General features: G+C 31.4%; 2 protein-coding genes and 1 long non-coding RNA gene across 9 annotated transcripts in view; 1 reads left to right on the top strand and 2 right to left on the bottom strand.

Moving 5' to 3' along the window:
• Window positions 1–19,971, bottom strand: part of LOC110996627 (trafficking kinesin-binding protein milt) — a 41,951-nt gene extending 21,980 nt beyond the window's left edge. The window contains exons 1-3 of one of the 7 annotated variants that reach the window (XM_045628797.1): window positions 19,887–19,971; window positions 13,140–13,241; window positions 7,701–7,805 (exon numbers count right to left, since the gene is read on the bottom strand). Coding sequence is in view for 1 of the 7 variants with exons in the window: in XM_045628792.1 (XP_045484748.1) it covers window positions 7,701–7,805; window positions 13,140–13,241; window positions 17,693–17,780 (295 nt within the window). In the remaining 6 variants the exon portion in view is untranslated. Of the gene's footprint in view, window positions 1–914; window positions 1,181–1,828; window positions 2,182–7,700; window positions 7,806–13,139; window positions 13,242–17,692; window positions 17,888–19,886 lie in introns of those variants that run through there. The other 6 variants (XM_045628792.1, XM_022264401.2, XM_045628794.1 and 3 more) reach the window with 6 other exon arrangements.
• A 1,505-nt stretch (window positions 19,972–21,476) lies between these two features.
• On the bottom strand, window positions 21,477–22,442 carry LOC110994635. Its single transcript, XR_006750324.1, has 3 exons — window positions 22,308–22,442; window positions 21,947–22,156; window positions 21,477–21,859 (listed from the first exon to the last, which is right to left on the bottom strand). It is a non-coding gene; the product is annotated as an uncharacterized LOC110994635 (long non-coding RNA).
• Window positions 22,443–23,388: 946 nt separating this feature from the next.
• On the top strand, window positions 23,389–27,283 carry LOC110994594 (DNA primase small subunit). Its single transcript, XM_022261338.2, has 8 exons — window positions 23,389–23,614; window positions 23,695–23,951; window positions 24,129–24,298; window positions 24,625–24,823; window positions 25,322–25,532; window positions 25,749–25,892; window positions 26,331–26,526; window positions 27,234–27,283. Exons 1-8 carry the CDS (start codon window positions 23,612–23,614, stop codon window positions 27,251–27,253), a joined length of 1,200 nt encoding a protein of 399 aa, XP_022117030.2. The 5' UTR covers window positions 23,389–23,611; the 3' UTR covers window positions 27,254–27,283.
• Window positions 27,284–27,306: the final 23 nt, after the last annotated feature.

Below are 27,306 nucleotides of genomic sequence, written 5' to 3'. Positions count from 1 at the left end.
CTGACGTTTATTTGGACATAGATATTACTTTTTACGATACATAGGTATGGATGACCGAAGGAAAATAATGAAATTTATCGTAGTACACAGTGAACATTTAGAAAACAATGGACTATTAAACAGTTACCCAACGCTTCAATATGTAATGAATATCTTTAAACCGGTGTACATTGATATTAATTCTTGAACAACCAAGTAATTGCCGTATTTTAAACGAAATTGTAGCCTATTGCTGCCTTAATGATACAATAACAGCTGTCACGTTAAATTGCTTAAGCAATTATTAAAAATAGCTGTGTTTAAATAATTTTAAGTGCGTTTTTAAACTTGGAACAAGATGTTATAGATGAGGGATTTTGTGTTTTATTTTGACGTTTATGCCACTGTCATTTTTTATCCACTGGGCACAAAGTTCCAAAGGCCACCGACGCACGTGAGTCAACGCGTTACGTCAACTGGCCTTGTCTCTCATATCCCAGGTTCTCTAACAGATATCAATAAGCTAAGCAGAATATAGTTTATTCTAAACTATAAATATTATATTATATTTTAATTACTAAAACGTATTACTATTTATTTTAATTTTCATGGACACGAAAACGCCCATATAGAGGCTAAATTACAGCCTCGTCTTTGAATCACCAAAAGAAATTAAGTAATAAAGACAACGTAAATTAAAAACTGCAAAACGCGCAAGGTTACATTATATCAGAGGTGATAAGTAATTCGAAATTTAAATATAAACATTAAACTAGGTGGTTAATACTTAATGGTTGACATTGACGTGTTGAAGCAAGTAAAAAATTGTTAAATCCATTTATGAATTGCTGCTATCTAACTACGGACCAGCGTTAATAATGAAATGTATAACGTGATTCGATAACCCGATTAATTCCTCAAGGCATACCACTCACTTTTCTATATCCATCGAATGCACTTGAGTCACTTGCACTAATGTCTTACAATAATTTCTTTAACGGTTCCTGTATTTGAGGTCAATGTTAATAAACTTTCACGATCAAATGTATGAAAACAACGTAAAAATGTGAGACACTTGCGAACGACGAACGTCCACTTCCGTCCACACCACATTTATGACTACGAAATACTTTGCATTAGGTTAAGTTAATGCTAAGTTATGTGCAAATTTGAACTGTATTACTTAGAAATAAGATTCATTATTCAATCTGTTATAATTAAACATAGCAGTAATCGTGCTTAGGCATAGTAAATAGTAGAAACGAGTAGATTATGTAAATTTTATAATTATAGGATCTGTATATTTTTCAGTCAAATCTCTATAGTATTCCAATTTCTCTCATTGTCTAACCATAGAGGCCACATTATGAGCAATAATTCAATAATATATTGGCATATGGTTCCTACATTAACCACTCTTTGAGATTGGGTTAAATAAACATTACATACATAATTGTCTATGTAGATTATGATTTTCGAAGCTTTGCCTATTAGTGTATATAATATATACATACATATACGTACTACTGCAAATACCCTGATCTCAATCTGTTAAGAGAGAATGGTAAAAGCCTTTTACTATACACAGTATCCAACTAGAGCATTTACGTATAAATATTATAATAAAAGCAACTACACTAAAGATATATTTTTTAAATAAAATCATTACTCCGTATAACACCACTTCAATAGCATTGCTTTCATTTCTCGATGAGGAGATCGATATTATACTGAGCATAAACATTTGCATAAATCTAGAAGCTTAAAAAAAAATTAATTTTGAAACCTTATGAACCGAAACAAAAAACATTCACATCTACCTACATACAATCGTAATTTTAATTCTCACGGTCAATATAAAGAAATCGTGTGTGGACTACAGCTGTTGCGCGAAGCCAGCGTCGCGGTCGCTCCCAATCCAGAGCAATCAATAGCGCGTCTAAATCCGTACTATACAATTTCTGTATACCAATTAATAAAAGGTGTGGCCGAACACTAAGATTTTACACTTTTCATACAAAAAAAACTCAAGAGAATAAGGACGGCTAAGGTGTGTAGGCAACGGTGCACTTTGACGCAGCTTTGTATGGGTGCATGAATATCGATTTGCGGAAGGGAGCACGCGTGGCGCGTGGCTACCGGCGCGACCGGCACTGGAGTTCGCTGTGCGCCACGCATGCGCGATGACCGCGCACGAGACACTAACACACGTCCACACTCCACAGCCACCTCATTCCTTATCTACAGTATCATAATTCCGTACTTGGAAATTATTACCAGGTTTAGACAATATAAAACTGTATGGAATTGATATGGGCCATATTTATATACCACATAATACAGATGCATGGAGATGATAGCAGGTCACGCCTGTCACCGATTATTTTTGTCTAGGGTCCAAGGTTAAACTACACAATGCCAAGATTTAACTGGAAGAAAGTTCTATTATGATAATCTTATTATGATGATCCATAAGCAGGTTCATCAGATAATTATTGATAAAAAGTGTAGATATAGGCTAAACCCAATTTCTTATCTATGCTATCTCACTACCGCAATTGCAGATCATATCAAAGACAATGCACAAAGGAATTCCATTTTTAAAAATACAAATGAAATAGATTTTCATAACCAACCTACTTCGTTTTTTTTCAGTACTGCATAGTACTGCGGTATTCTTTTGAAACTTGAAAATTTATTTTATTATGGTGTAACAACGCTAGTCGCAAACTAAGGTCAACATTGCACAATAGGAAATGCTCTGAGCCATGCAGCTCTATAAAATCATAGGAACTTTACAATAGTTTTATCAACCACAACATTGATCAAGAGATGATTCTCCATACAATTTGTTTGTTTAATACGCAAATTTTATCCGAATTAGGTTACATAATTGAAGAGGTCAGAAAAAATTCTTGCTAAATAACGAAATCAAAGCTATTCTGTAAATAATTAAATCAATTCCATTATATCAGGCAACTTGTATATTTGTCTTATATATGTACTGATCAAACTTTCACTTCTTATCATATCGTGCTATTACAAATACAAGGTCACGGTAGACAATGCACAATAGTATGTTAAAATAAAACAATACAATTTTTTCCGCTACCATTAAAACATTTTACATTCTATAAGTGTTAATAGATGAGTTTAGATCAAATTGATTTTCCTTTTTTACACTATCAGAAACCACTCCCGAATTTCCAAAACTTATTGCCGTTTTTTTATTATTTCAAAGGCCGGCAACGCACTTGCGAGCTCTGTAGTAATCGGTGGCGGTATAACTTAACATCATGAGAGACTCCTGGCCATTTGCCTCCGTTATATAAAAAATGCATTTTGAAAATCGAATGTCATAACTCGCGCTTTATCGACCCTGAATCTCATCCATGAATTGTATCGCTACTGTATAGAGCTTTGGATAAATAATTGAAAACGGAATCTTTTTTGTATTTATAATGAACTAGCGGTCTGTAACGCATGGCTGGATTTTTTTATATTTTACGTATGTGGAACGACTTCACGACTCAGAAACAGTGTAGCATTTTAATTATGAAACTTTATGACATACATACAGAATACCTTTACGTTCCGTACTAAAAACTTTATTTAAGAAAGATAACGCCTTCATATAATATTCCGCACTAGTAGCGAAATGTACAAAAACCTAAGTAGCTTATAAGTACTTGATATCGACCGCCTTGAACGTATTTAATGTACAATTCGGAGTCAATCAATCCAAGGTAGGTAAAAGGCCTCATAAATACTGATCCATTGAGAGCTTTGAAATATAATTTTTCTATCTATTAAAACACGAAAATTATTTTCATACATTTTCTCTCACGTAAAAGGATCTATTTTTACCTCGAAACACGTTTTTGGTTCAGTGCCAAGACAGGTTAATATAGATTGGCTAAGTGGTTTCTTTTTGACCTCACCATACATTTCAAAAAACATCATAGGCATGATTTTTTATCCACCAGTATTGTAAATGTGTTTTCAGGACGAACGAGTAATGTATATAGGTGGGGTTTAACTACCGTCATTCAAAGTTTAACTTCGAAAATTATGAGTACTTCATGTACGCTCAAAAGTTTAACACAAGTCGTGACACACCTTGGGGTTGTGCGTTGGAGCCTGCTGTGCACAAACTGATTATTCTAATACTAAGAGTCTGTTTCCCAATGTCCGGATAAGTTCCAAATAAGCTATTTATTACTTATTGGTAGGATAAACAGTATCTTTGCGTTTCACAACCGTCAGATAGCGCTATTTGTCATGAAATGCGAAGTATCTTATTCGGAACTTTTATCTTTCGAATAATTTATGTGTTGCATAGATATTTGGTACTTTATCCATACATTGTGAAACAGGCCCTAACTCTAAGAAACGTACCCTACAATACAGAAATTACATACCGACTTAATCTTCCAGTTACTACGTTATGTCTTAAAAATCAATACATTTGACGTACAGGACAGACATAGCGTTAAGTCTCGTTTCTGAATGCTAAGTTCTATAAGCGTGTGTTATGACGTCAGAGGTACAGAACGCTTTAAAGTAACAAGAAAACATCTGGAGCCAAAAATGACGGAATATTTTTGACTTTAAAAACATTCAATTTCTATAACACCTCTTTAACGGAAAAACCCGAATAGAACTCGACGTATATATTTACTTATACAGAAGTAACAAGGAATAACTAATTACACGTTATACATAGTAATAGTAATAGTATTGAAATAGAAAGTGATTTTGTGGTTCACGTGGTTTGTATTGGAAATATATCCGCGTGGCTTGCTCTAATAAATCTGAATTCCTGTAATGTGATAGAACGATTAATTATTACAGCAAACATTATATAATACTAGTTCATTGATCTATCGAGGTTAGTTGTAAATAAAAATTGTTAAACCGTTTCTTCTCTATGAAAAACGAAAGTTTGATCGTGCTTGTGATTGTGACTTCAGAATGAAGCTAATATTAATTAAAAAAACTGTTTAATTACTTTTTTTGTCTCTTTCTATCAAAAGGTTTAGGCCGTAACTAAAAGAGACAGATAAGAACTTTAGTTTTCTTTGCAAAACAAGAGCACCAGCTCACTTATCACCGACCATTAACAAACACATTGCTAGAAGACTCCTTCTGTTTTGAGAGAAAAGAGAAGAACTTTAATTAGACATATTATTTTTATTGACAATTTCCTGATTAAGATTGTAATTAATATTACTTCGAAAAGTAAAAAGGTTTATTTTAAACCTCGTCTAACTTTAATTATTAATAAAGCATTCTTGAAACATAGTAATCAATAAAGCGATTTATTTAATGTCTAGCTAAGCTTTAGCTATTCAGAACCAGGCAATAGCTACATTTACTTCCTAGAGTATTATCTAAATAGATTCTAACGGCGATAGGAATCGCTATAATATTGAACTGAGGCAATAATCTTGTACGTATTCATTTGCGTTAAAAACTATTAAAATGAATATGTATTTGATAAAAGATCTGCTGGTAGTGTCTATATGTTTTAGGGACGATACCGCTTTTTATATTTTCATATGTATGTTAATTTTGAAATATGTTTGTCCCAATTTTGTGGTCCAAATTAAAAAAAAATAAAGAAAAGATTAAAACAGAATTTCTGTTTTAATATGTATCTGCTCGTAAACTCATATCAATTCAAATTCTACGTATGATGCCAAAAGTCGAAAACAATATTTTTAGGGAGTATCTTTATAAAATTTCTCTTGGAAATATTCTACAAAATGGCATATGGGAAACTACATATTTCACTCACCAAGATTTATAAATTCTATTTCACAGTTCTTTATAGTCAAAATGAATTATATCTTCGACAAGACAGACCACCATTAGGTGTTTATTTCCGTCCACCGTGACAGAAACGGTCACATGAAACGGATGTTACACAAGCGTTTTATAAAGTCATCCTTTTTATATTTATGTGATGAGTTAACAAGCGATTTTCAACCCTATAGACAAGTCGGACCCCGATTGTACACAAAAATAACTAAGCCTTAACGTTTGTCCACAATGTTGAGTTATGGCCTATTGAAGAGCACGCATGTAGATGAAATTCCTGATTAATAACCGCTTAATTAATTCAGATTCATATAACCACGTTTCTATTTCAATCTTTTACGTATCTATGTGCCCTTTTCTGACAAAGGCCTCCTCCAAAATCAGACATTCCTCTCTGCACTGTATTGCATTATCAGTAGTTCTTGCTATGTGGCCCGCCAATTTTCACTTTATTTATTTTTATTGTAACATCTGTTACCTAAGTTGTTTAGGTTTTAGTAAAGCTGTATTATTTTGTCTATTCTTTCCTATCATACATCTTTCACACCTATAGCTTTGTATGTTACACTTTTGAGATCCACAAGTAGAAGAAGCATGTATTAAAGAGTTTTCTTTTAATTACTTCATATATACATATATAATCACAGCTTAAATGAACCCATATTATACTATCTAGAAAAAATAAAAGCGGCAAGGACTTTTACTCCATTGCTGTTTTTCTAAGACATGGCGAGCCAGCGCGATACATTGGGATATCTACAACGAAGGGGAGAAACTCTAGCGTGCTTTTATATCGCATCTTCTTGCTATAGTAATGATTCAAGTATGTGTTTTATCCGACACAGTGGACAATTTTATATGTTCGCAGAATGATTTCACAGTAGCGATATCCTGTACTATGTATTATATGTTTTTCTTGTATTTCGATAATATCGTATAGGCGTAATACTGATACGACGAGACCGAATATTATGTAATCGTTAATTTTAATATTTCATAAACCAAGTGTGACCAACTGAGTTACAGAATGAATAGCTAAAGAAATAATACGCTTACATTAGTATAATAAATGATTATTATAATCACTTGAGATAGCAGCAACAAAATACTATCTACTGGTGCTATAACCACTATATATCTGATAATAATATTCTCTTCTCTTTGACAATTAGGCAAATATCATCAACCTTTACTTCTGTTTTGTTTAGTAGAGTAGTACTACTACTAATACTAATCCTCCAGAGTGAACATTATTAGTAATCAAAATGTTCTTTAAACAATAAGAACCTTGCATATTTAAATTATAACTAGGGATGCATCCGATACCGATATATCTGCGATACCTTAGGCTTATATATCGGCGATATTAAAATTGCCGATACAACGATACTTTCAATTTCGCGCTTTAAAAAGTTAATTAAAACGCGCATCTTGTTTGATCTAGGGCGTTACAAACGAGACATGGACTCTATCATTGACTCTCTCACCCACTTTGACCCCACGTATACCATTTGCTAGACACTTTAGTTCGCTTTTAACTGCTATCGTGCGTAGTATTTTTTCGATATCAAATTAAATAAAATATAGAATTACAAAATACAATGTTAATTTTAATTATTTTATTTTAATTATTTATTTTAATTCTGAATTTTAATAACTAAATCTTATTCAAAGCATGTGAGAATATTATATAATAAAAATTAAATCTTTAAACCAAAATTGATGTATTATTCATTCAATAAGCGTTGGTATCGGAATCGGCGATATTTCTATAAGAGTATCGGTATCGTATCGGTATCGGTATCGTATCGGCAAAAAAGCGTATCGACTATCGATGCATCCCCAATCATAACAGCGCCATTAGACCCCAACAGTTGATATAAATAAAATATACATACGAAAATAGTTGAGCGTTTCCCTGATCTGGTCAGGTGTGAGGGCGAGATCTTCTGGGCTGACAGGCAACGCCGGCGAAGGTATAAACCAGTCTTGATTTTCGTATCCTGAAAAGGTATGATATTAATACCAACATGGAAAGCCGGACCTTATTGTACGTAAGTGCGGTACTTTCATAACATAGGAAACGGAACTCTCAGCAGAATTTATTGACAAACTGTGTTATTTTAACCCTTTAAAACGTAGGTATCAGCACCAATATTGTAGATGACTTCTTAAATCTATTCGAGGTGGTTTTGAAGCAGAAATTATGATGTGGCTCGAATCCCACATAACCCTACTTTCGGGGCAAAGTCAGCTCAAAATCAATCATCAGACATTTGCTTCATGTCCTAATGATGCATTTCTTCGTACAAAACACATCATTACAGCTTAGAAATTTATTCACGCGAACTTGAAACGATTAATACAAAAAGTTATACACACAATAATGATAGGTATAAGAACTCTATTTAAATGACACTTGAGATTATTAACTAAGATTAAACACATAAACCATTTACTTTCCATATGAAAGTTAAAAAAACAACAGCTAAGAGAAAGTATTAAAACAAAACCTTTTATACATTGAAAACACTTATAAACAAATATGACGAGACCACTACGACAGGAGAGCACTGAATAACACCTAGCATTCCGACCACTTCCATCCAGCCCATTCCTGTTTTCATATCACATTACGTAATCTCTAAGAAATCTCGCACAGGCTTAGTTATCAAAGTGTCTGTCTCATGGAAACACCTGTGTGGGTTCAGGTGGATTTACAAAATGCATAAATGACGTAAAACGCCCTTACTAAATGTAGATCAAATCGTAATACGCGCTCTGTAATTTAAAAATATAAATAGACAGATACATAGCATATTTGGCTTTTATTGTAAAAGATCTCGTGAATATTTATTTATTTAGTACTCCTACAGCTAACATAAATTATATATAATTACAAACAAATACACTGAGAATATAGCCAAAGATGGAATACAGGATACATTTTACAACAAAAACATTTATAAAAGGCAACAAACAAACAAAAAGTATTTAATACATTTAACTTATTGCGATTTAATTTATTTAACTAAGCCTAAATTTGGTTGTGTTGTGTGATGGTGTAAAAGTATGGGTATGTACGTGATGGTGTGTGATGGTGTGTGCTCATGATGAATGTTTAGTGTATACAATAATGTTGCCTATAAAAATATTGAAGAACTAGTTATTAGTACATAAACTACTCAGACGTTTGGTTACTAATTGCACTTGTTTTTTATTGAAAATAGCGCTATTATACGCAAATTAAAACCACGACCTTGTAGTTAAATTATTCACAAAAAAATCGATAATGAGCTACATAAAAAACGACAGGAATTCCGTTCCAACAATAAATGTCACCATGAGATATGTATTGTTCTATTACCGCATATCTCCTGCAATTCTTTGGTAACGGGTTGACAGATGGCACGCATGAGACCGGTCGAGTAGCAACGGCCGATGACTCCCGCGATGAGACACCATTATTTATAGCGTCATAGCGCAGGCGCCGGAAACCGCGACACTCAGTGGCACGGAACACTATTCACAAACTTTAATACTATGCAATTCTGCATTCCGATCGATAACTATCGTTATTAATACGTGTTGAACATAATAGAACTTAATTGGATATTTAGAACGATGATTGCCTTTAAATATCCGTGGGATTAGAATATGTAAAGGTTAATTTATAGCTATAGTAAAAGTAGCTATAGCTATAATGTAACCTTGTCATGGATATGTTGATGATTTTTCTAATGCATTATACTTACAACTCATTAAAAAAACATGCATTTATTTTGTAAATTTACATGTATCATAACATAGTTTCCCTAGCTTTTGAAAATTTTAAACCCTAATAGGCAGTTTCTTTTAAACATATGTACAAAAATAATAAAAAAATTGAGAAAATACAATAGACAAATACGATGTTATCCTTGACACCGAAAATCAAAGATTGATAAATAAGGAATAAAAACAAACAAGATACAAATGATTTTCGACACAAACAAATATGGCTGAATGAACTTTTCTCTTCAACTACTCAAATACTTTTTGCGTGTTACGCGAGTACGAACATTTGCTTCAAGGTCGTCTTGAAGTTTTTGCATAATGATTCAGGAAAATCATTCTCTCGTAATGTCATCCTCAATTTGTTTTGTATTTCGCTTGCAATGAAATAATACATCTTTAAGAATGCCATCAGCCATTTACATTCACGGGAAATATTTTTATTGTGGAACAATAGTTTAATTATAAATTGTATTATGTAGATTTTTTTATGTTACAGGAAGCAGACGAGCAGGAGGCTAAACTGATGTTAAGTGACACCGCCGCCCATGGACACTCGCACTGCCAAAAGGCTCGCAAGCGCGCTGCCGGCCGTTTAAGAATCGGTACGCTCTTTTCTTGAAGGACCCTATTGTCAGTTACAGTTAATATGTACTCGAACCTAAATATCATTTTACTGTGTAATAAAGTTTATCATTTCTCCTATTTATAATAATACATATATTAAATAATCACTACTCATTGAATAATACCTTAATATTTAAAGTTGCTTCCGAGTATTAAATATTCAGTACCACCACAACCCTTTTAAATTTGGGCCTCACATTTCTGGATATGATACATAAAAAATTGTCAAAATCCTTCTTTGACACACGCCGTCATTTTTGGTCTAAGGCAAGCCGTTTTCCTCACGATGTTTTCCTTCACGGTTCGAGAGAATGTTAAATGCGCACAAAGAAAGTCCATTGGTGCACAGTCAGGGATTAAACCTACGACCTCAGGGATGAGAGTCGCACGCTGAAGCCACTAGGCCAAAGCTGCTACATTTACTTACTTAATAGAATAATTAACTCTTAAAGAACGGTTCGAAGATATGGTTAGTGATTACAAGATCTTTGCACCTCAACTCGAAACATTGAACTTTGGACCCGAGTCACAACAATGTTCAGTCAATTCTCTTTCATTTCTCATTTAGAAAACTATTTATTTTACACAATATCGAATTATAGGCATATAACCTGCAAGTCAATTAAAGCAGAACCAGCCACCCTTGCGTTAGGGGTATCGCCACAAAGTATTATATTTTGAATGTACATTCAGTTTTTGTAGGTTTTCTTATACTATGTTGTTGAAGTGAAACTTTTTAGGCGTATGAGGGTAGTTTTTTTACTGATGAAAAGTCACGAAGATGTGCATCGTTTTTATGTAAGAAAAGGGAGTGAGCTATTGAGATTGATCGAGAGAGAGTGAGAAAGGGAGATCGAGAAAAATACACGCTATTAATTGTATGTAGTTACACATTAAAACTTAAGATATCGATTCTGTCGCAAAACGTCTTGTACAGTAAACGCAGATTTTTAATTATTTATATTATCATCAGTACATAAACAGTGTGAATATAGATATTATTATATACATGGTGTGATCATATACTACTACACGATCAACTAATAAGTTTCACTACTGATTTGTGATACAACACTTTATTAGCAACTTTTTTGTGTATTTTCATATTATATTAAATATATATACAATCAATTATAATAAAAAACATTGAAAACGTTATCTATTTTTAAAAACCTATTTTCGAATGCAGCAAGTCATAATAATTAATTGGACAACTGATGGCTTTTCGACATACAGTTAACTGCCATTGTGAATTATTATTGTCTTTTATTCTTCATCATTCTTATAGGAATGTGAAAAGTCAGCTGACATTTTTTTTGACTAGTTTTTTGACTGGCGTGTTTTTAATGATATTGAAATTAAAACATGTAAATACCTATTTTTTTATATATTTTTTTATAGAACAGGAGGCAAGTTAAGTGATACCGCCGCCCATGGACACTCTCAATGCCAGATGGCTCTTACCTTATCTTACCTCAACCTAAAGGAAACCTAAAGTCATGCGATTAAATTCCGGTAATACACTCACACAATATTCCAGCACGTCTATACAAAAACGTATCAAAATAATCAAGGGAACTAATAGAAAACTCTAAAGCCAATGCAATCTAACGCTATATTACTATACTTGCTATATAAGTATTTGTAAGTAATTTATACTACCTGGAAACTTGACTCACACTGAGAAATATTTGCAGGACCTAATGTGATTCAAATTTTACATTATCGTAGTTATTATTTTGTCTCTATAACTCCTGTATAAATAAAACAAACTTCAACTAATAGGTTAACTAGAATACTATTAACTGCATAATAAGAATTTACAACCCCAGAAAGCATTGCTAGGAATTCTCACAGAATTTTCATGTCCAAGTCATTTGAACACACGTCACATTGCTTCATGCGAAATCCACTGTATTTATTTTATGAATCGAATGCGTTACTTACATACTTTCAATATAAAATAAATAAGAAGTATCCAATAAGACGCTTAAAAATTATTATATTTACTATAGATATTTTATAATGTATATAAAATATGTCATTGTACGTGTAATAAATCGACAGTGTTTTGACAGTGTATTTCTTTAGATCCCTACTATATTTATCTCGCCCAGGGATAAATTGTACTTTCCAATCACAATGAGTGTTTATTTATTTTCAAAAGCTTGCCAACGCTCGGTACACAGATAAATTGGTACAAGAAAAATAAAATCCAATATTAGATTGTGACTAACAATTAAAGCAAAAATAGCATACGAGAGATAATAATAAGAAGTTAACAAAACAATAATATGTAAAGTACAAACCAAACAAAAATCGATTTTAAAGTGTGAGGTGAGAAACTTTAGATATCCAAACCCAGCACGTTTATCAGAATGCCCCATGTAGACATCGGTGTGTCTTGGCCAAAACGCATTCTCCAGAAAGGAGGGGGAACACTCAACAAATGAAATGGGGATTCCTGGGATATCTACAGGGTACACGAAAGTAAAATTTTGATATAAGTTTGGGGCCATCAACCTGATTATTAAAAATCTTAATTGCAATACATCCATTAATATTCTGCGATTCTCCATTCTCTATATCCGTATTTTGTCACTTTCCGTCAAATTGTAATTATGCCATGTTTAAAAGAGATTAATACTTTTATTGATACAATTAAACTGAATTAGTTTGAACCTTTGACTTTGGTCAATATAACAGGTATGTTGTTCTAAACGACGTAAACGATTTCGACTGTACATTGTTCTAAATGATAACGAATCGTGCAACTAAACTGTATTTTACTTTACCTTGTTTTGCATCATTCGTTACACATAATCTATCATTAGAGATAATGTAATGGAGGAATCTGCACGGCTGTTAAACAAACGTTAGATGTACGGAGTCCAATTCCTTGTAGCTGTCGACCAGCTCATATAAACGGTACATACCTCCAAACTGGGTGAGGCTATCCGCTCTCAAGCGGTACTTTGGTATGTGTTCTTGAAGGAGGCTAACAATCTCAACTTCTGGCACCTCCTCGCTGGACAGGTCTGGGAACAAAAAATGTATTCTATTATTTTATACAAAACTAATACATAGATAACGTGATTTAATTTTTACTGAACTTGCGAAGGTTTTTGCTAAACTTTATTTACACTGAACCTGCCGGTTAAAAAAATCAACTACCAACACTTCTCTCTGTCCCATTCCCCATAACCTACTTTAGTTATTCCTGTCCCATTGCCGATAATCTCCTTTTTCAGTTCTGTCTGTCCCACTTCTCATAATCTCCTACTTTAGTTCTGTCTGTCCCATTTCCCGTATTCTCCTAATTAAGTTCTGTCTATCCCACTTCTCATAATCTCCTACTTTAGTTCTGTCTGTCCCATTTCCCGTATTCTCCTAATTAAGTTCTGTCTATCCCACTTCTCATAATCTCCTAATTTAGTTCTTTCTGTCCCATTCCGTATCCAATATATATGTGATATAATTATCTATAAAAAAATCGATTCAGTACCTAAATTTTGGGACGTATCTACTTGTGGCCTTGCAAATGTCGATACACGATTATTTTTATCTGTGAAACGTATCAAAGGCGAAGGACGAATGTAACTATTGTACTTTCTCGTAAAAGGGAAATTCGATAGATAATGTAGAAAGCTACGGGTTTGAATGTCGTGACTAGAGAAGTGAACTTGAGCGCAATGCAGTAACCAACGTACATGGCACATCGTTTACAGTAGTTAGAGCAGACAAAATCGATACCTCTCGGCGTGGCTGGATGTACTCTTAATATGAATGAACCTATTCTATGAATCACTGTCTCGTATTAATTTTCGTAAGTATTATAATTTGAATTTAGAATGCTTTTCATTTGTTGTATGCTTTTAAATCACGTATATAAATAAATAGTCGACCCTGTAAACGTTGTTTTGCAATATACTTAGAAATAATATCAATTAAAAAAATGTTTTGCTGGAAGATAATATGTGAAAATAAAGTGTAACCCTTTATTTCTATATTCAATGCCAAATCAATTGATAAGCAATGATGTCGCATTTTATAAGCTTTACAAAACATTCGCCCCCACACTACTTATTACTGTATATATACTATTTTATGACGTTGGGCTATATAAAACGCAGAGTACAAAAATAACACATTTCGTTTTTGCATTGCGCAATAATATAAAACGCTAAGAAAACTTAGATAAATAGGAGAGTAATGGACCACCACTTAACAAGCGATCTCCGACAGACGTAAGAAAAATAAAATGATGAAACCTACGCAGAAAAATTTAATTTTCTATTTATTTTCAAGACAACAAGCAAGAAACTATTTAATTGCTCTTTGGTACTTTATTAATTATATTTTGAACTTAAGCACTTTCGTATTTAAAATCCTCACAATATGATAATACTGATTCATAAAATTCTTTTTTTTTTAATCCTTATTTATAACAATATATAATAATAATAACAACAGCCTTTATTGCTGTATTAACATATTAGGTACATAAAAGTGTGAAATAGTAAAAAATTATCTCTAAAAATAAAAATAAATACTAATCATTAATCGGCAAGCCGGTTGATTTCATTATACAGCCTGTCCTTAGACATAGGCCTAATCTAAGGACTTCCACACTTCTCGATTTCTGGCATTATTTATTTATGTACATTAAATGTACATACATTTTTTTAAAAGTCTAACTTTTAAACATATTAATTATATTTCTTAATTTGCTTACAAGTGAGACATATCGAATACTGGCTTTTTTAAAATTTAAAATATTAATACGATATTGTAGCTTATGAAGAATGAGAATGAAACTAGTACATGGTGTAGATATTATAGGTAGTCTATCTTACACATACTTATAATTACAGTAGATTGATCTTATACTTTGCATATACAAACCGTGTGAGTATAGATTGTTATCGAAACAAGTCGGTATGAAATCGTGCTCGCAGATTGGTGTGAATTATTAAAAAAACAGGATGCACTTTAACCATTAAATAGCCTCTACCATGACTTTAAAGTCTTTGAAAAGCATCTTTGTAAGTAAAGTTTGCAATGCTTTGACAAGTTTACATTTTTTTAATAGAACAGGGGGCAAAAGGGCAGAAGGCTCATGTGATGTTAAGTGATACCGCAGCTATGGATACTCTCAAAGCCAGAAGGCTCGCGAGTACGTTGTTGTCCTTTTAAGAATTAGTACGTTCTTTTCTTGAAATACCCTAAGTCAAATTGGTCCGGAAATGCTAAGTGTAAAGTGTAAATGGAAAGTCTAGTAATGCTTTGGCAAAGTAATACCAAGAAGACTAAATAGAAGATCGAAAGACAGTAAGTCAGTTTTAAATGTATTTTAACCCAGGGATTTGTTTAAAATACATTTAAAACTGACTCGACGTTTCACATTTTACAGTGAGTATGGTCATTTTAATAAATAATATTCAATTAGTTTCGACCCCGTCAAATGTTTCTGTGAAATATATGCAAAACTATGCAACTTCGCATTGCCTTAGAGAAAGTTCGTACATGTACTTACTAGTAAAGAACGAGCTAAAGTAACATTCAAAGTCGATAGTGCATACATACACCCGAAATCAAACACGTTTTTGGAAATACTCTATGATACCTAGCTTTAAGTCTTAAATCTTTCCCAACGTGAAGCCCACAATCAGCTGGATATACTGGAGACTTGAGATAATTAATTGATATAGAAACAAAATTAATATAGAAACAATTTTACTAAAATTATTTGGAATTTTAATTTCAATTTCACATTATGTTATGAAAATTTACTTATTGTTTCGTTAATAAGTTTCTAGTGATTCCTTTATAAAACCTATCATTAAAATTTTATAAAATTTTATAATATTTTATAAAATTTTATAAAATCAATAAAAATGATTAAATACATACTACATATGTCCTAATTCGTCTGTGTTGTGTTTGTGTGTGTGATGGTGTGCAACTTAGGCTACGTATGTGGGGTCTGCTTGTGATACACGTGATTTAGTTGTATGAATAGTCTTCAGACTCCTACTAGAAATGTGTACATATTTACATTTCCCTGATTATTTAGAATTTTCTCTACAGTTAGATTAGTTCTTCTGATGTCAAATATGCGGGCAAAAACCATAGACGCGAGAATAATAAGAACAACGTATTAACGACACGATAACCGCGGGAGAAAGTGCTTCTATGCATATTGCTAATTATTAAGACAGCCTTTGCAGTTAGAACGGACAGTAACGCGAGTTGATGAATAAAATCTACCGTTTGTTTACTACTATCACTCTTAAATCATAAGTGTATACATTATTTTTTAAATTAAAATTATTATAATAATAATGTCTTAGAAGTATTGGCCTAAGGCGGCAAGCGTGCGTGTCTCAAACCCGGTGGTCATGAGTTCGAAATTCGAATGTGCGGACTTTCTTTGGGGTTTAAGATTCGACTTACAAAAAACTCATTTGTTTTTGTGCGAAAGTGTGTCGTTCGGTCAGGGAAAACTGTTTGGAAACCGGAACGTCTTAAAAACACACGTGTCAGGCACAAGGCTACCTACATAAATATTGAAATTATTAATACACCCATAAAAGGTGGTAGAAGCGCCACTATCAATTTAAACAATACAATTTAGTAATGATATTACCAAAACGGAAATTCAAATCACAAGATTCGAATCTTAGAAATAAATAATTACTATTCGTGTTGTATAAAAAACTCACCACGCAATTTATTATATACATTTTTATTATTTATTAAAACTTTATTACATTACAAATAAAAAATTAACATAAATTATTAGGGACGCGGGCGGTTCTATTGCTTACAAGCTCCAGGCAACCCTAGTAAGAAAATAACACAAATATATAAATACCAAAAGTTCAAGAGCAGCATAACCAAATTAAATAATATAATAATTACAATTATAAGTATCTAATTAAAATATAATAAACAAAAAAAATGGCTGATCTTACGCTTCATGAATTTCAATTCGAAAATGCAATACAAAAAAAATACGAAAATACATAAAATACAATCGTCAAGTCCAGAACTAAGCAGGACAGGATATGTTTAAGATGTGTTTATACATTAACACTTCGTTGTAGAAATATACAATAGACATAATTAAATGAAAAGGAGGGCTCGATCAAGCGATCTCTTTCAGGCAACCAAGTTTTTGCGCAGAAGACTTTTAAATGAGGAGCGCTATCCAATCGTATGGGGGAGTGTTTTATTTTCAGTCAATAAGATAACCAGGTTGTTCAATACTTTTTTATCGGACAACGTATCAACTTTAAGAAACATATAATCAATATATGTATTATATGTAAAATGAGATTTTAAGAAAGTATACATCGCACTATTCGTATAATTAGCTTCCTTTTGTGTTCCAAATTACCTACAGATGTTTGCATTCTCTGTCCCAGATAATTTCGGTTATCAGCTATTATAACAACTCTTTGAATATTTTCATATTCAAACTTACCATTACACCATGCGAAAAGTAACTCTTGGCGTTTTTCACATAAAACGTTGCGATTCCGCAAACGCGCCCGGGCAGAATCTTCACTCATAATTTCAACACTTAACACTATTTTTCCCTAGCATTGAACACTTTAAATTTGTAACCGAATTTGTGTACGTACACCGAGACGCTGCGGGTTCTCTTATCCCTCAATCATGTGTGTAATCTGATAATGAGGCGAACGTCAGCAACGCCGATAATACACAAAATTCATGATATCAATATGCAAAACTACTTTGCCGTTACTAAGTCTTTGGGTAAGAAAAATTTACTCTAATCTAAAATAACATTTTTCCTAAATAGTTAGTTAATTAGTTCTTTATTTTGTTTGAAATAATAGTTAATATACAATTTGGAATAAAATGCAATATTTTAATACAAATATACACAATATCGGATATCCTACTTTAAAGAAAAATAATTTAGAACTAGTACGAGGCCGCAGTACACACGTTAGTACGGTCGTCGACTTTGCGAACTCATTCACAACGCTAATAAAAATAAGGATGTCGTCAATATTTGGCATCGCCTACATTGTTAGGTAATGTAGAAGCGACTTTAAAACATTATTCAACAAATGTATGTAATACCCTCTGTGCATCTAGTTTATGGTCATATCTCTACATTCGACTTATACCGCTCTACTTTTTAATCGCTTACCGATTTAGAAGTATTAAGGTATTCGTGATTGAATACTTCCTGTAATGTACAAAACAGAATACGTAGATACCAATTACATAGTAAGTGAACTTTATATGGATTATTTTATATTTAGTATTTATATAAGCCATTCGCCACCTATACTTTGATCGCATAGCATGTCTGGAAATTTAAAAGAAAGCTAATTTTAAAATCTATCAAAGCATTTTCTTAGAGATATTTGATACCGCCTGTCCACCTCAATTAACGAAACTATTTTTGGGGCTTATTTTAAATTAGATTGAATTGAATTGAAAATTGTTTTTATATAATGATAACAAAACAGTTTTACTTTACAGCGCCTACAAGATGCAAACAAAATAATCAGTTACATAACATTTTATTTGTGCATCATGTGAGTTGCATGTACAAGATTTCATAGACAAAATATAAACTGTTTTGCATTCTTAGTTTATTTTATCAAAAAACACACACAATATAAGTGTAAGACCCGAAAGACCGCCGTTAGCGGAATCGCGTCCTTGATACTGCCTGCCTACTGGGGATGCGTGCGCGCAGCCCGCCCGCCCAAAATATCTTTGGCATAATGCCAATGCCAATCCACTAACTCCTTACCCCATTCATAAACCCAACCCTCTTAGTAATTCTCAATAGAATAAATAATGCAAACTTTAAAATTCCTCGATCGTCGAATAAGAATTACCTTCCGTTTTATGGTAATTTTTGATAAGAATTAACAAAATGTAAGGTTTATGTTAAACTGTGCCCCGTTTGGAATAAGTTTATTATAAATATCCGTCTGTCCTGGGACCTCGAGGAGACTTTTCTTACGTGTGATAGCAGTATTTTAACGGTATTGCTTGGCAGGTTATGGAGTTGATGGCAACTCATACCTAATTGGACGTGAACATGTGACTCATGGTACGCGCGTTTGCGTCAGGTCGCCAATTGCGTGTGACAAATAGGATAATCAAATATAATTGAAATAACTGCTATAATACGAAAGGGTCCTTTAAAATGTTAAGAATATATGCATTATAAGTTACTTCAATACGCAACATTTGCGGGTTTCATAAATACGGTCATTCACCTTAGATAACCGCGATGGGGCCTTAGCAAGTGAAATCATAAAGCACATTTTACAATTCTATAATAAACATGAATGATGAATCATACTCGTTTCTGTATGCCGCGTTGCGTGAAAATCGGTAAATTCATTCAAGGCAAACCGGACTCACGAATCGTAGCTTTGTTATATTGGTCTAAATTATTCAATAATAAAACATAACAGACAAGTACAGCTCGCACTATATCCTGAATAGTAACTTTCACTCATCTCAGTAACTACTTTAAAATTACTTCACACAAAGTAATGAATGCAGTTAGGTACTGCTTGTAAACTTCAAATTGATAGGAAAAGTAAGAATCTTGTAATTTTACATAACCAACTAATATTAATGATTTGACTTGGATCTATAGATATAAAAAAACTCACCAGTTATTGTAGCGACGTGTCGTGTTGAGCGCGGAGCTAGCGAGGGCGCGCGAGACGCATCCTGGAGGGCCGCCAGCTTGACGAAGTGCCCTGATACACAAATCAATTTAATTAGGTCAAATGTTTAACGGGTGTAAACTCCCTAACCTTGACTTAAATTGAAAATAAGGATATATCTAGATGGCATAACTTATTGAAACTAATTACTACAACACTACTACTTACAACAGAATGTAATTTGAAAGATTTTGCTTCTTTTATGAAGTCAAAATTAAATTATAATTTATAAATTTTACATCATTATGTTTTTAAATAAGGAATACAAAATGTCAATTTTTGTAAGGATGCTGTAGTGAAAAACTCGGTAACAACTGTAATTTCAAGGCATTGCTTTGTAATTCCAATCAATAAATTTAATCTTAATAAGTTGAAGTTACAGCAAAAGATTTGTGCCCTTGTTAATAATGCTTAAATCCCATTCAACAAAGCAACAGTATACATTGTGTAAGATATTACATAACTTAAGAAATGCCAGAGTAATGTAGTACATAGTACTTTTATATAAATTCTATGCCAATATTAACTAAATACCAAATTTAAAACAATAAATATCAATGGCACAGCGGAGTACAATAGTTAGGTGAAATGGAAACTTATGAGATACATATTTACATATATTTTAATTTATTACCAATAAGTATTAAAATATTGACAACATGTTTTATTTATTAATTACATAATTACAAATTGTGTTAATAAATATTATTCAAATACATAATATTTGAAATAAATTAATCATGATTACAAACATTTGATTTAAAGTTCTTCAAGTTTAAGAACACATGTTTGCACACAATAATAAATTTAAAAAAAAGTATACTCACAATGTTACTTTTTGGAGGGCCAATGGATGTGCCATAAAATAATATTCTGTAACAGACATTAAACAATATACAACTATACTAATAATAAACAACAACAACATTAATATTTATACCAAGTATATGTAGTAGTATGACCTTTAGAAAACAAATTTCAAAATCGTGGATATAGTAGATAGCATATAGTACAGATTTCAATGAAAAATGGTATGCATATATTGTAATATGTTAAATTAGCCAACTGATTAAATACAAATAAGGAAAACAAAAACTTACATTCATTTTTATATCAACAATCTTCATATAGGCTCTCAGTATAAAAATTCGAACCAAAGCATAGTAAAGATTAGGATTGATCAATTTTTGTGCAAAATACACGTTAATAAAGTGTAAGCATCAATAATAGTTAATTATTATTATAATAATAAAATCCAGTAGAGACACTCACTTCACAAAATTAAGCACAAATTAAGTTTCTCAGAATTTTCAATGATTTATCTCCGAAAATCGTTTTTAGCAGAAGAAAGACAGTAGACCTTTGTTGCCAATTGGTGAAGACAGACAAATGACAGTTAACATAACTGTGGGATGTCAAACTAAAAATTGCAATGATTGTCTATGTGTAATAATAATTAGTCTTCGTAATTTAATTGATTTCCTGTCTTTAATAAAAGAAATTAAATACATAATCTTAATTAAAATCCTTCGAAGGTAAATAGATGCCGTTCAGCCATTATACAAAATTAGTCCTATAAAATTTAAATGTAAACTGGTTATGTTTATATCTCTTTTTATCCATTATTCCTTAAAATAATAACTATCAGGAGCAATAAATCGTCCAGTAACTCACAATAAATAATAATTTAAATTAATTGGATGATTATCAATCAAAACGCTAAAATACTAATTGTTCCAAGTAATATATCATATCTTCAAGTAACATTATATACCTAGTAAATGTATAATGGGTAGAATTCTAAATAATTCTTAATTCCCTAAACATTTTTTTTAAACCTAAAATAAAGATTGTAGCTATAACGAAAAACAAAAATATGTGGACACCAATGCTGATAATTAAAAAAATCGTGAAACCTGGAAAAAATAATTTATTCAAATACAAATTTATGTTACAATGTACATGGTATAATTTGTCAATAGATGATGACTATACATACTCACCTTGTATTAATAAAATAAGGGCCACAAAAATTAACGATATTGAAAATATTAGCAATGAAGAAAATACAGTGGCTGTTACAACACCAGTTATAATGGATAAACACATTGTTGTGAACAATGGTTTTTTTAACAAATATACTATGAATTTATGCAATTCCTCTTTGAATCTATTGCTGAGATTATTGAAGCAAAAACATGATTGCGAAGTATCTGAAAACACGAACAAAGCAAATTAATTATTCAGCATAATACAATTTTAACGTAAATATGTGGATATAATATGTTGTTTAATTTTGTATGCTTGCAAAAAATAATAACAAAATCCAATTTCTAAAATAATAGTATAGCGACATTAACTTACCAAAAGAGACTTTAACTGCTATTAAGAAAGCATTGTTACTATTTATCTCCATATTTCTAATTTTATTTTAATCCCAAACTTTCATCAGATTTCTAAAGTACAACTTCTTGATTCACAAAGTGTTATCTTTTTATAATTGACAGTTTATTTATTGAAATTTAAAACTACCCTCATCATTTGGTTGGTATTTGACGATTACCATATTTATTTTGATATTTGGATTCCTTTTTTTACTATTGCGACAGTAACATTGTACATATTCTTAGATTAATCGTAAAAATATTATTAATTGATATAATTATGATTCTTGATAATTAACCATGTAATTTTTTTTTTTAATATAAGTATTTATAATCTATACATAAACTTTTCGGCTCTTCTACCTGGCCATAAAATTATTAAAAAAAAAAAACGGCTCTATTCTGGTTTGTCATTTCCCAAATAAATAGTAAAAAAATAGTCTTCCGTTCCCAGGAAGCCGTGGTTTGCCAAATTGTCGCTTGGTAAAACTGCCACTTCTACTATAATCCGTATGCGTCTGGGACATAACAGCCTTCCAGTTCATTTGCACAAACTCGGTATCGTAACTAGTACCGCCTGTGAGTGTGGCGAGAGCTATTCTGACTTGAATCATGTTTTCTTTTCTTGTCCTAAGTATGACCATTCTTCCTTATATACTTCTTTAGTTTCTCTGTCCGTTCCCCTTCCTACCAATATTTATTTACTTCTTCGAGATTTAAATCCCCTTGTATATAGTATTATAAGTATGTTTATTGTAAATAATAACATTAAACTATAATTTTGATTTTTTTCCATTATTAATTATTCTGATTTTTTGTAAATTTATGCGCTTTCAATTATTCATGTTATGTCGCGATTGGTTTCCTTAGTTTTTTCATTATGCATAAACTGTAAATAATTAAAACAACGAATTATAAAAATCCCATACTTGACGCTGGCTAATGCACAAACAGTGTTAGAGCCAAAGGGAAAAAAAAAAAAAATAGTAAAAAATACAATTGACAATTGACATGAATGCAAAACTGACACTGAAAAAAAACCCGCGTAAATACTAAATTAAGCACCCTGCATCAGTGACCAGTCATTAACCAAAATAATTATAGCTCAAATTCTAATTTAAAAGGCTTTAGTGTAACAAAATATTTCTTATTGAAATTTACATTTATCTCATTTAAAATTCGAATTATTAAATTACTCGGAAGTCCTAAAGTAATTAAAAAATACAAACTTTTGCAAGTATTTAAAAAAATTAATTAATCCTTTAGATATCAGTTAAAACGACAATGGTAAGTACATAGTTTTTGATAGGGTGTATTTGAAAGGGTTTATGTTTAGAACTATTACTGTATTTATTGATTTTTTTCAGACCAAACAATACGATGAAAGCCTTTTATCTGATATGCTACCTATATACTACTCAAGGCTCTTTCCTCAGAGCTTATTTTGTAGATGGTTGACATGCGGAAATTATCCTCAACCTCTTGGAAACCGAGAATTATCATTCACACTTGCTGACGAAGTATACCTTCGTTACTTATCTATAAATAATCAAAAAGAATTACATTTATTATTTCAAAAGAAATGTCCTTATAAACTGGACATTGGACCAGTCTATAACACTAAGTAAGTAACCTTTATTGTATAAAACAGTAATATTTGAAAACTATAAATAAGTGTTTTATTAAATATTGTTCTTGTATTGTAACTGTGTGTTACTTACTAAAGCCTGGAAAACAATATTATAACACAATAACTTTATTTTGAAGATAATTCTTGAACATGTTCATGTTATATTTTTAGACCATCTATTGGAAGACATGATGCTGTGGTGTTAGCTAGAGAACTAGTATTTGATATTGATCTTACTGATTATGATGAAATTAGAACATGTTGCCAGGAGGCTAAGGTTTGTGACAAGTGTTGGAAGTTTATGGTGGTAGCTTGTGAAATAATTAACACTGCATTAAAAGGTAATAAAATTTTTGTTTATTTGAGTCACTACAGTAATTAAAATAACAATTTAAGTGTTTATTACTCTTATATCTTTATTTAAAGTTTGGGTAGTACAAAATATTTTTAAATGACTAAATATAATCAGTCCTTTGTTAATGAAAATTTGGACATAGTTCATGCAATATTTGTTTGATTATATTCTTTAAGTTACATTGGTAAAAAACTGTGTTGATTCTAAACTATCTTTAACTGATATCTTCACATCAAATTAAAAAAATATTGTAGCTATTTTTGTTTGTATTAAAACTAAAGCAGGTTTCTGGTTTTTTAATGTTTCTTGCAGAAGATTTTGGATTTCATAATATACTGTGGGTATTCTCCGGTAGACGTGGTATCCATTGTTGGGTATCTGATCACGAGGCAAGGGTCCTTGATAGTCCTGGAAGAACTGCACTCGCCGATTACATGTGCCTTATATTTGGGGGAGAAAACCAGTATAAGAAAGTTCATTTAGGAAATGATAATCTTCATTCTAGTATAAGGTATTCTTTTATAAGAATTCAGTTTGTAAACTGCAATGAAACAGATTTTCTTTATGTGTATATTTCCTGAGAAGTCTATTGAGTATGTCTAATAATTCATGTATTTTTAAATCTGATTCTTTAGTATTTTTTCGATTCTTATAGGAAAGTATCTATTTTAAATGACGTGAAGGAAATGACTTAAAGTTATGTACAACACAGTTACACAACAAAATATTATTTTACTGAAACACTGTCAGCCATTCATAAATTCAAAAGCAAAAAAAAATATACCAAGAATACCTGTTCTAGGGTAAACTTGAATCAACTTAGTTGCATATAAATTCTATTATAATCAGGAATATTTGATTTATTTTTGATAAGTTGATCAGTCTTTTATACCATATATAAAAATAAGTCTATTTTATGTTGCATCTTATTAAACATTTAATTTTTAAAAGACAAGCAAATGTTGCTAAGAAGCTGACAGGTTAGGTCATATTTCATTTTCAATTTCAGGAGAGCCATTGGTATAATTGACAAATATTTTAACTCTATAATAGAAGAGCAAGAGTTCCTTTCTACCACAGACAGACTAAATAGCTTTTTAAAAATAGTACCAGATGAGGCATTAAGGAATCAAACACATGAGACCTTAGAAAAGATGCCACCTTCATCATTAGAAAGATGGGAGACGTTTGTGTCTATTTATAACCAATACTGTAAACAAGTAAGGAAAATCTTTGTTTGTTACTAATGGCTGAAATTCTAGAAAAAAAAACCTTTTTCCTAAATTAATATCATAATCATTTCAATACTAATGACCCCTACATGTTTGTAATTAAGTGTTTCAAATATTTATTAAAAACCAAATAAAATAACTTTGATTTTCAGTAGTATTCAAGGTTATTCTCAACTCTAAAGATAATTAGAAATATTTTTTTAGAATCCAAATGCCATGAGGAAAATTAAGTACTTGGTAGAAGAATTGAAGATTCAATACTGCTACCCGAGACTTGATGCGCATGTTACAAAAGGATTTAATCATTTACTTAAGTCACCCTTTAGTATTCATCCTAAAACAGGAAAGGTAATTGCATTTAAGTAAAGATTGTCACGTAGCCTTAATGAGCAAGTACAATAGACTAAATTTTTATATTGAAAACTTGTACAATGCTCTATGGGCATATTTGGTACTAAACATATGCAACACTATCATATTGAATTGATCGAAAATCTATATGTTCAGTGTGTCAAAAACTGAAATCGTACTAACATAAATATATTAAATATGTTAACCATTGTGTATTATATATATTTAATGAACTACTTGTTTGTGTGTACTTTATAGTTCCAAATATGCCTGCGGAGCGCTGATCAATTTTTCCATCCATTTATGTAACATTTATTCGATATCACGAAAAATGTCATTTCTCTATATTCTCTTAAGGAGAACCTATTAGAAAGTAGACACATTTATATCTGATTTAATTAGGTCTTGATAATACTGTGTTATTAATAATTCTAGGTATCAATAGTGTTTAAGCCTGAAAATGCTAAAAATATGAAATTAAATGATATTCCAACAATCAATACATTGCTTGATGACAGCTCAAAAGAAAATGCACAACATCAAGCCAATATGAGAACGGCTGTTAAGAATTTCCAAGAAGTTGTCTTTATGTTAGAAAAAACAGAGGCAATGAGAAGAAAGACCGAAGCAAGTAAGTATAATATTTTATAGGCAATTAAGTTAATTGGCTGAAATATTAGTTTATAAGTGAAATTACCAAGTCAGTAATCTGTAAAAAAATTAAAAGTATATTATTGTGACGCAATCTTGCCAAAAAAAAAGGTGTGGCCTGTTCTAGAAATTAAAAATATTAATTAGAATTTTAAACCCCATACATAACAGAATTAAAAACAATTTGAATAGGTTCCATAGAGACATAAATTATTTTAAATTTTCAAATACCCTATTTGAACCAATTTTTTTGTATATGTCAAAAAGACAACTAAATCTACTGTCTATTAAATCTTGTAATACCCAACCGAGTATGGATCATATATTAAAATTAAATTAAAGAATAAGATTTTGTATTTCTCTTAAAAAAATTAACAGAAAAATCATATAAGAATCACGAGATGTGTACATCTGATTCTTAGATTATTTTTGTCTCCCATATGCAAAGCCGGGGTTTGAACCGTGTATGCTTAACCATTAGGCTAACATTGTTTAGAAACAAATTAATTTATGAATAAGCTTACAGATTCTTATTATTAACGATTTTTCTTGTAATGTGTAAAAATATTCTTCCTTTTCTGAAAAAAATCTGATCTCTTGTTCTGTACAACATACTTGATTAATTTTCTTTAAAAAAAAATAGTTTTAATATAAATAACACAAAAAATTGCTTTGTTTTTGTTACAGGTGTCTCGATTGACTTCTAACAAGGAGTTAAATAAAAAAAATCAACTATTTATGGTCTTTTATTTATTCATAG

This window comes from Pieris rapae, chromosome 7, assembly GCF_905147795.1.
Source record: "Pieris rapae chromosome 7, ilPieRapa1.1, whole genome shotgun sequence".
Classification (NCBI taxonomy): domain Eukaryota; kingdom Metazoa; phylum Arthropoda; class Insecta; order Lepidoptera; family Pieridae; genus Pieris; species Pieris rapae.
The sequence above is the reverse complement of the archived record's forward strand: the minus strand, read 5'-3'. Positions and strand labels throughout refer to the sequence as shown.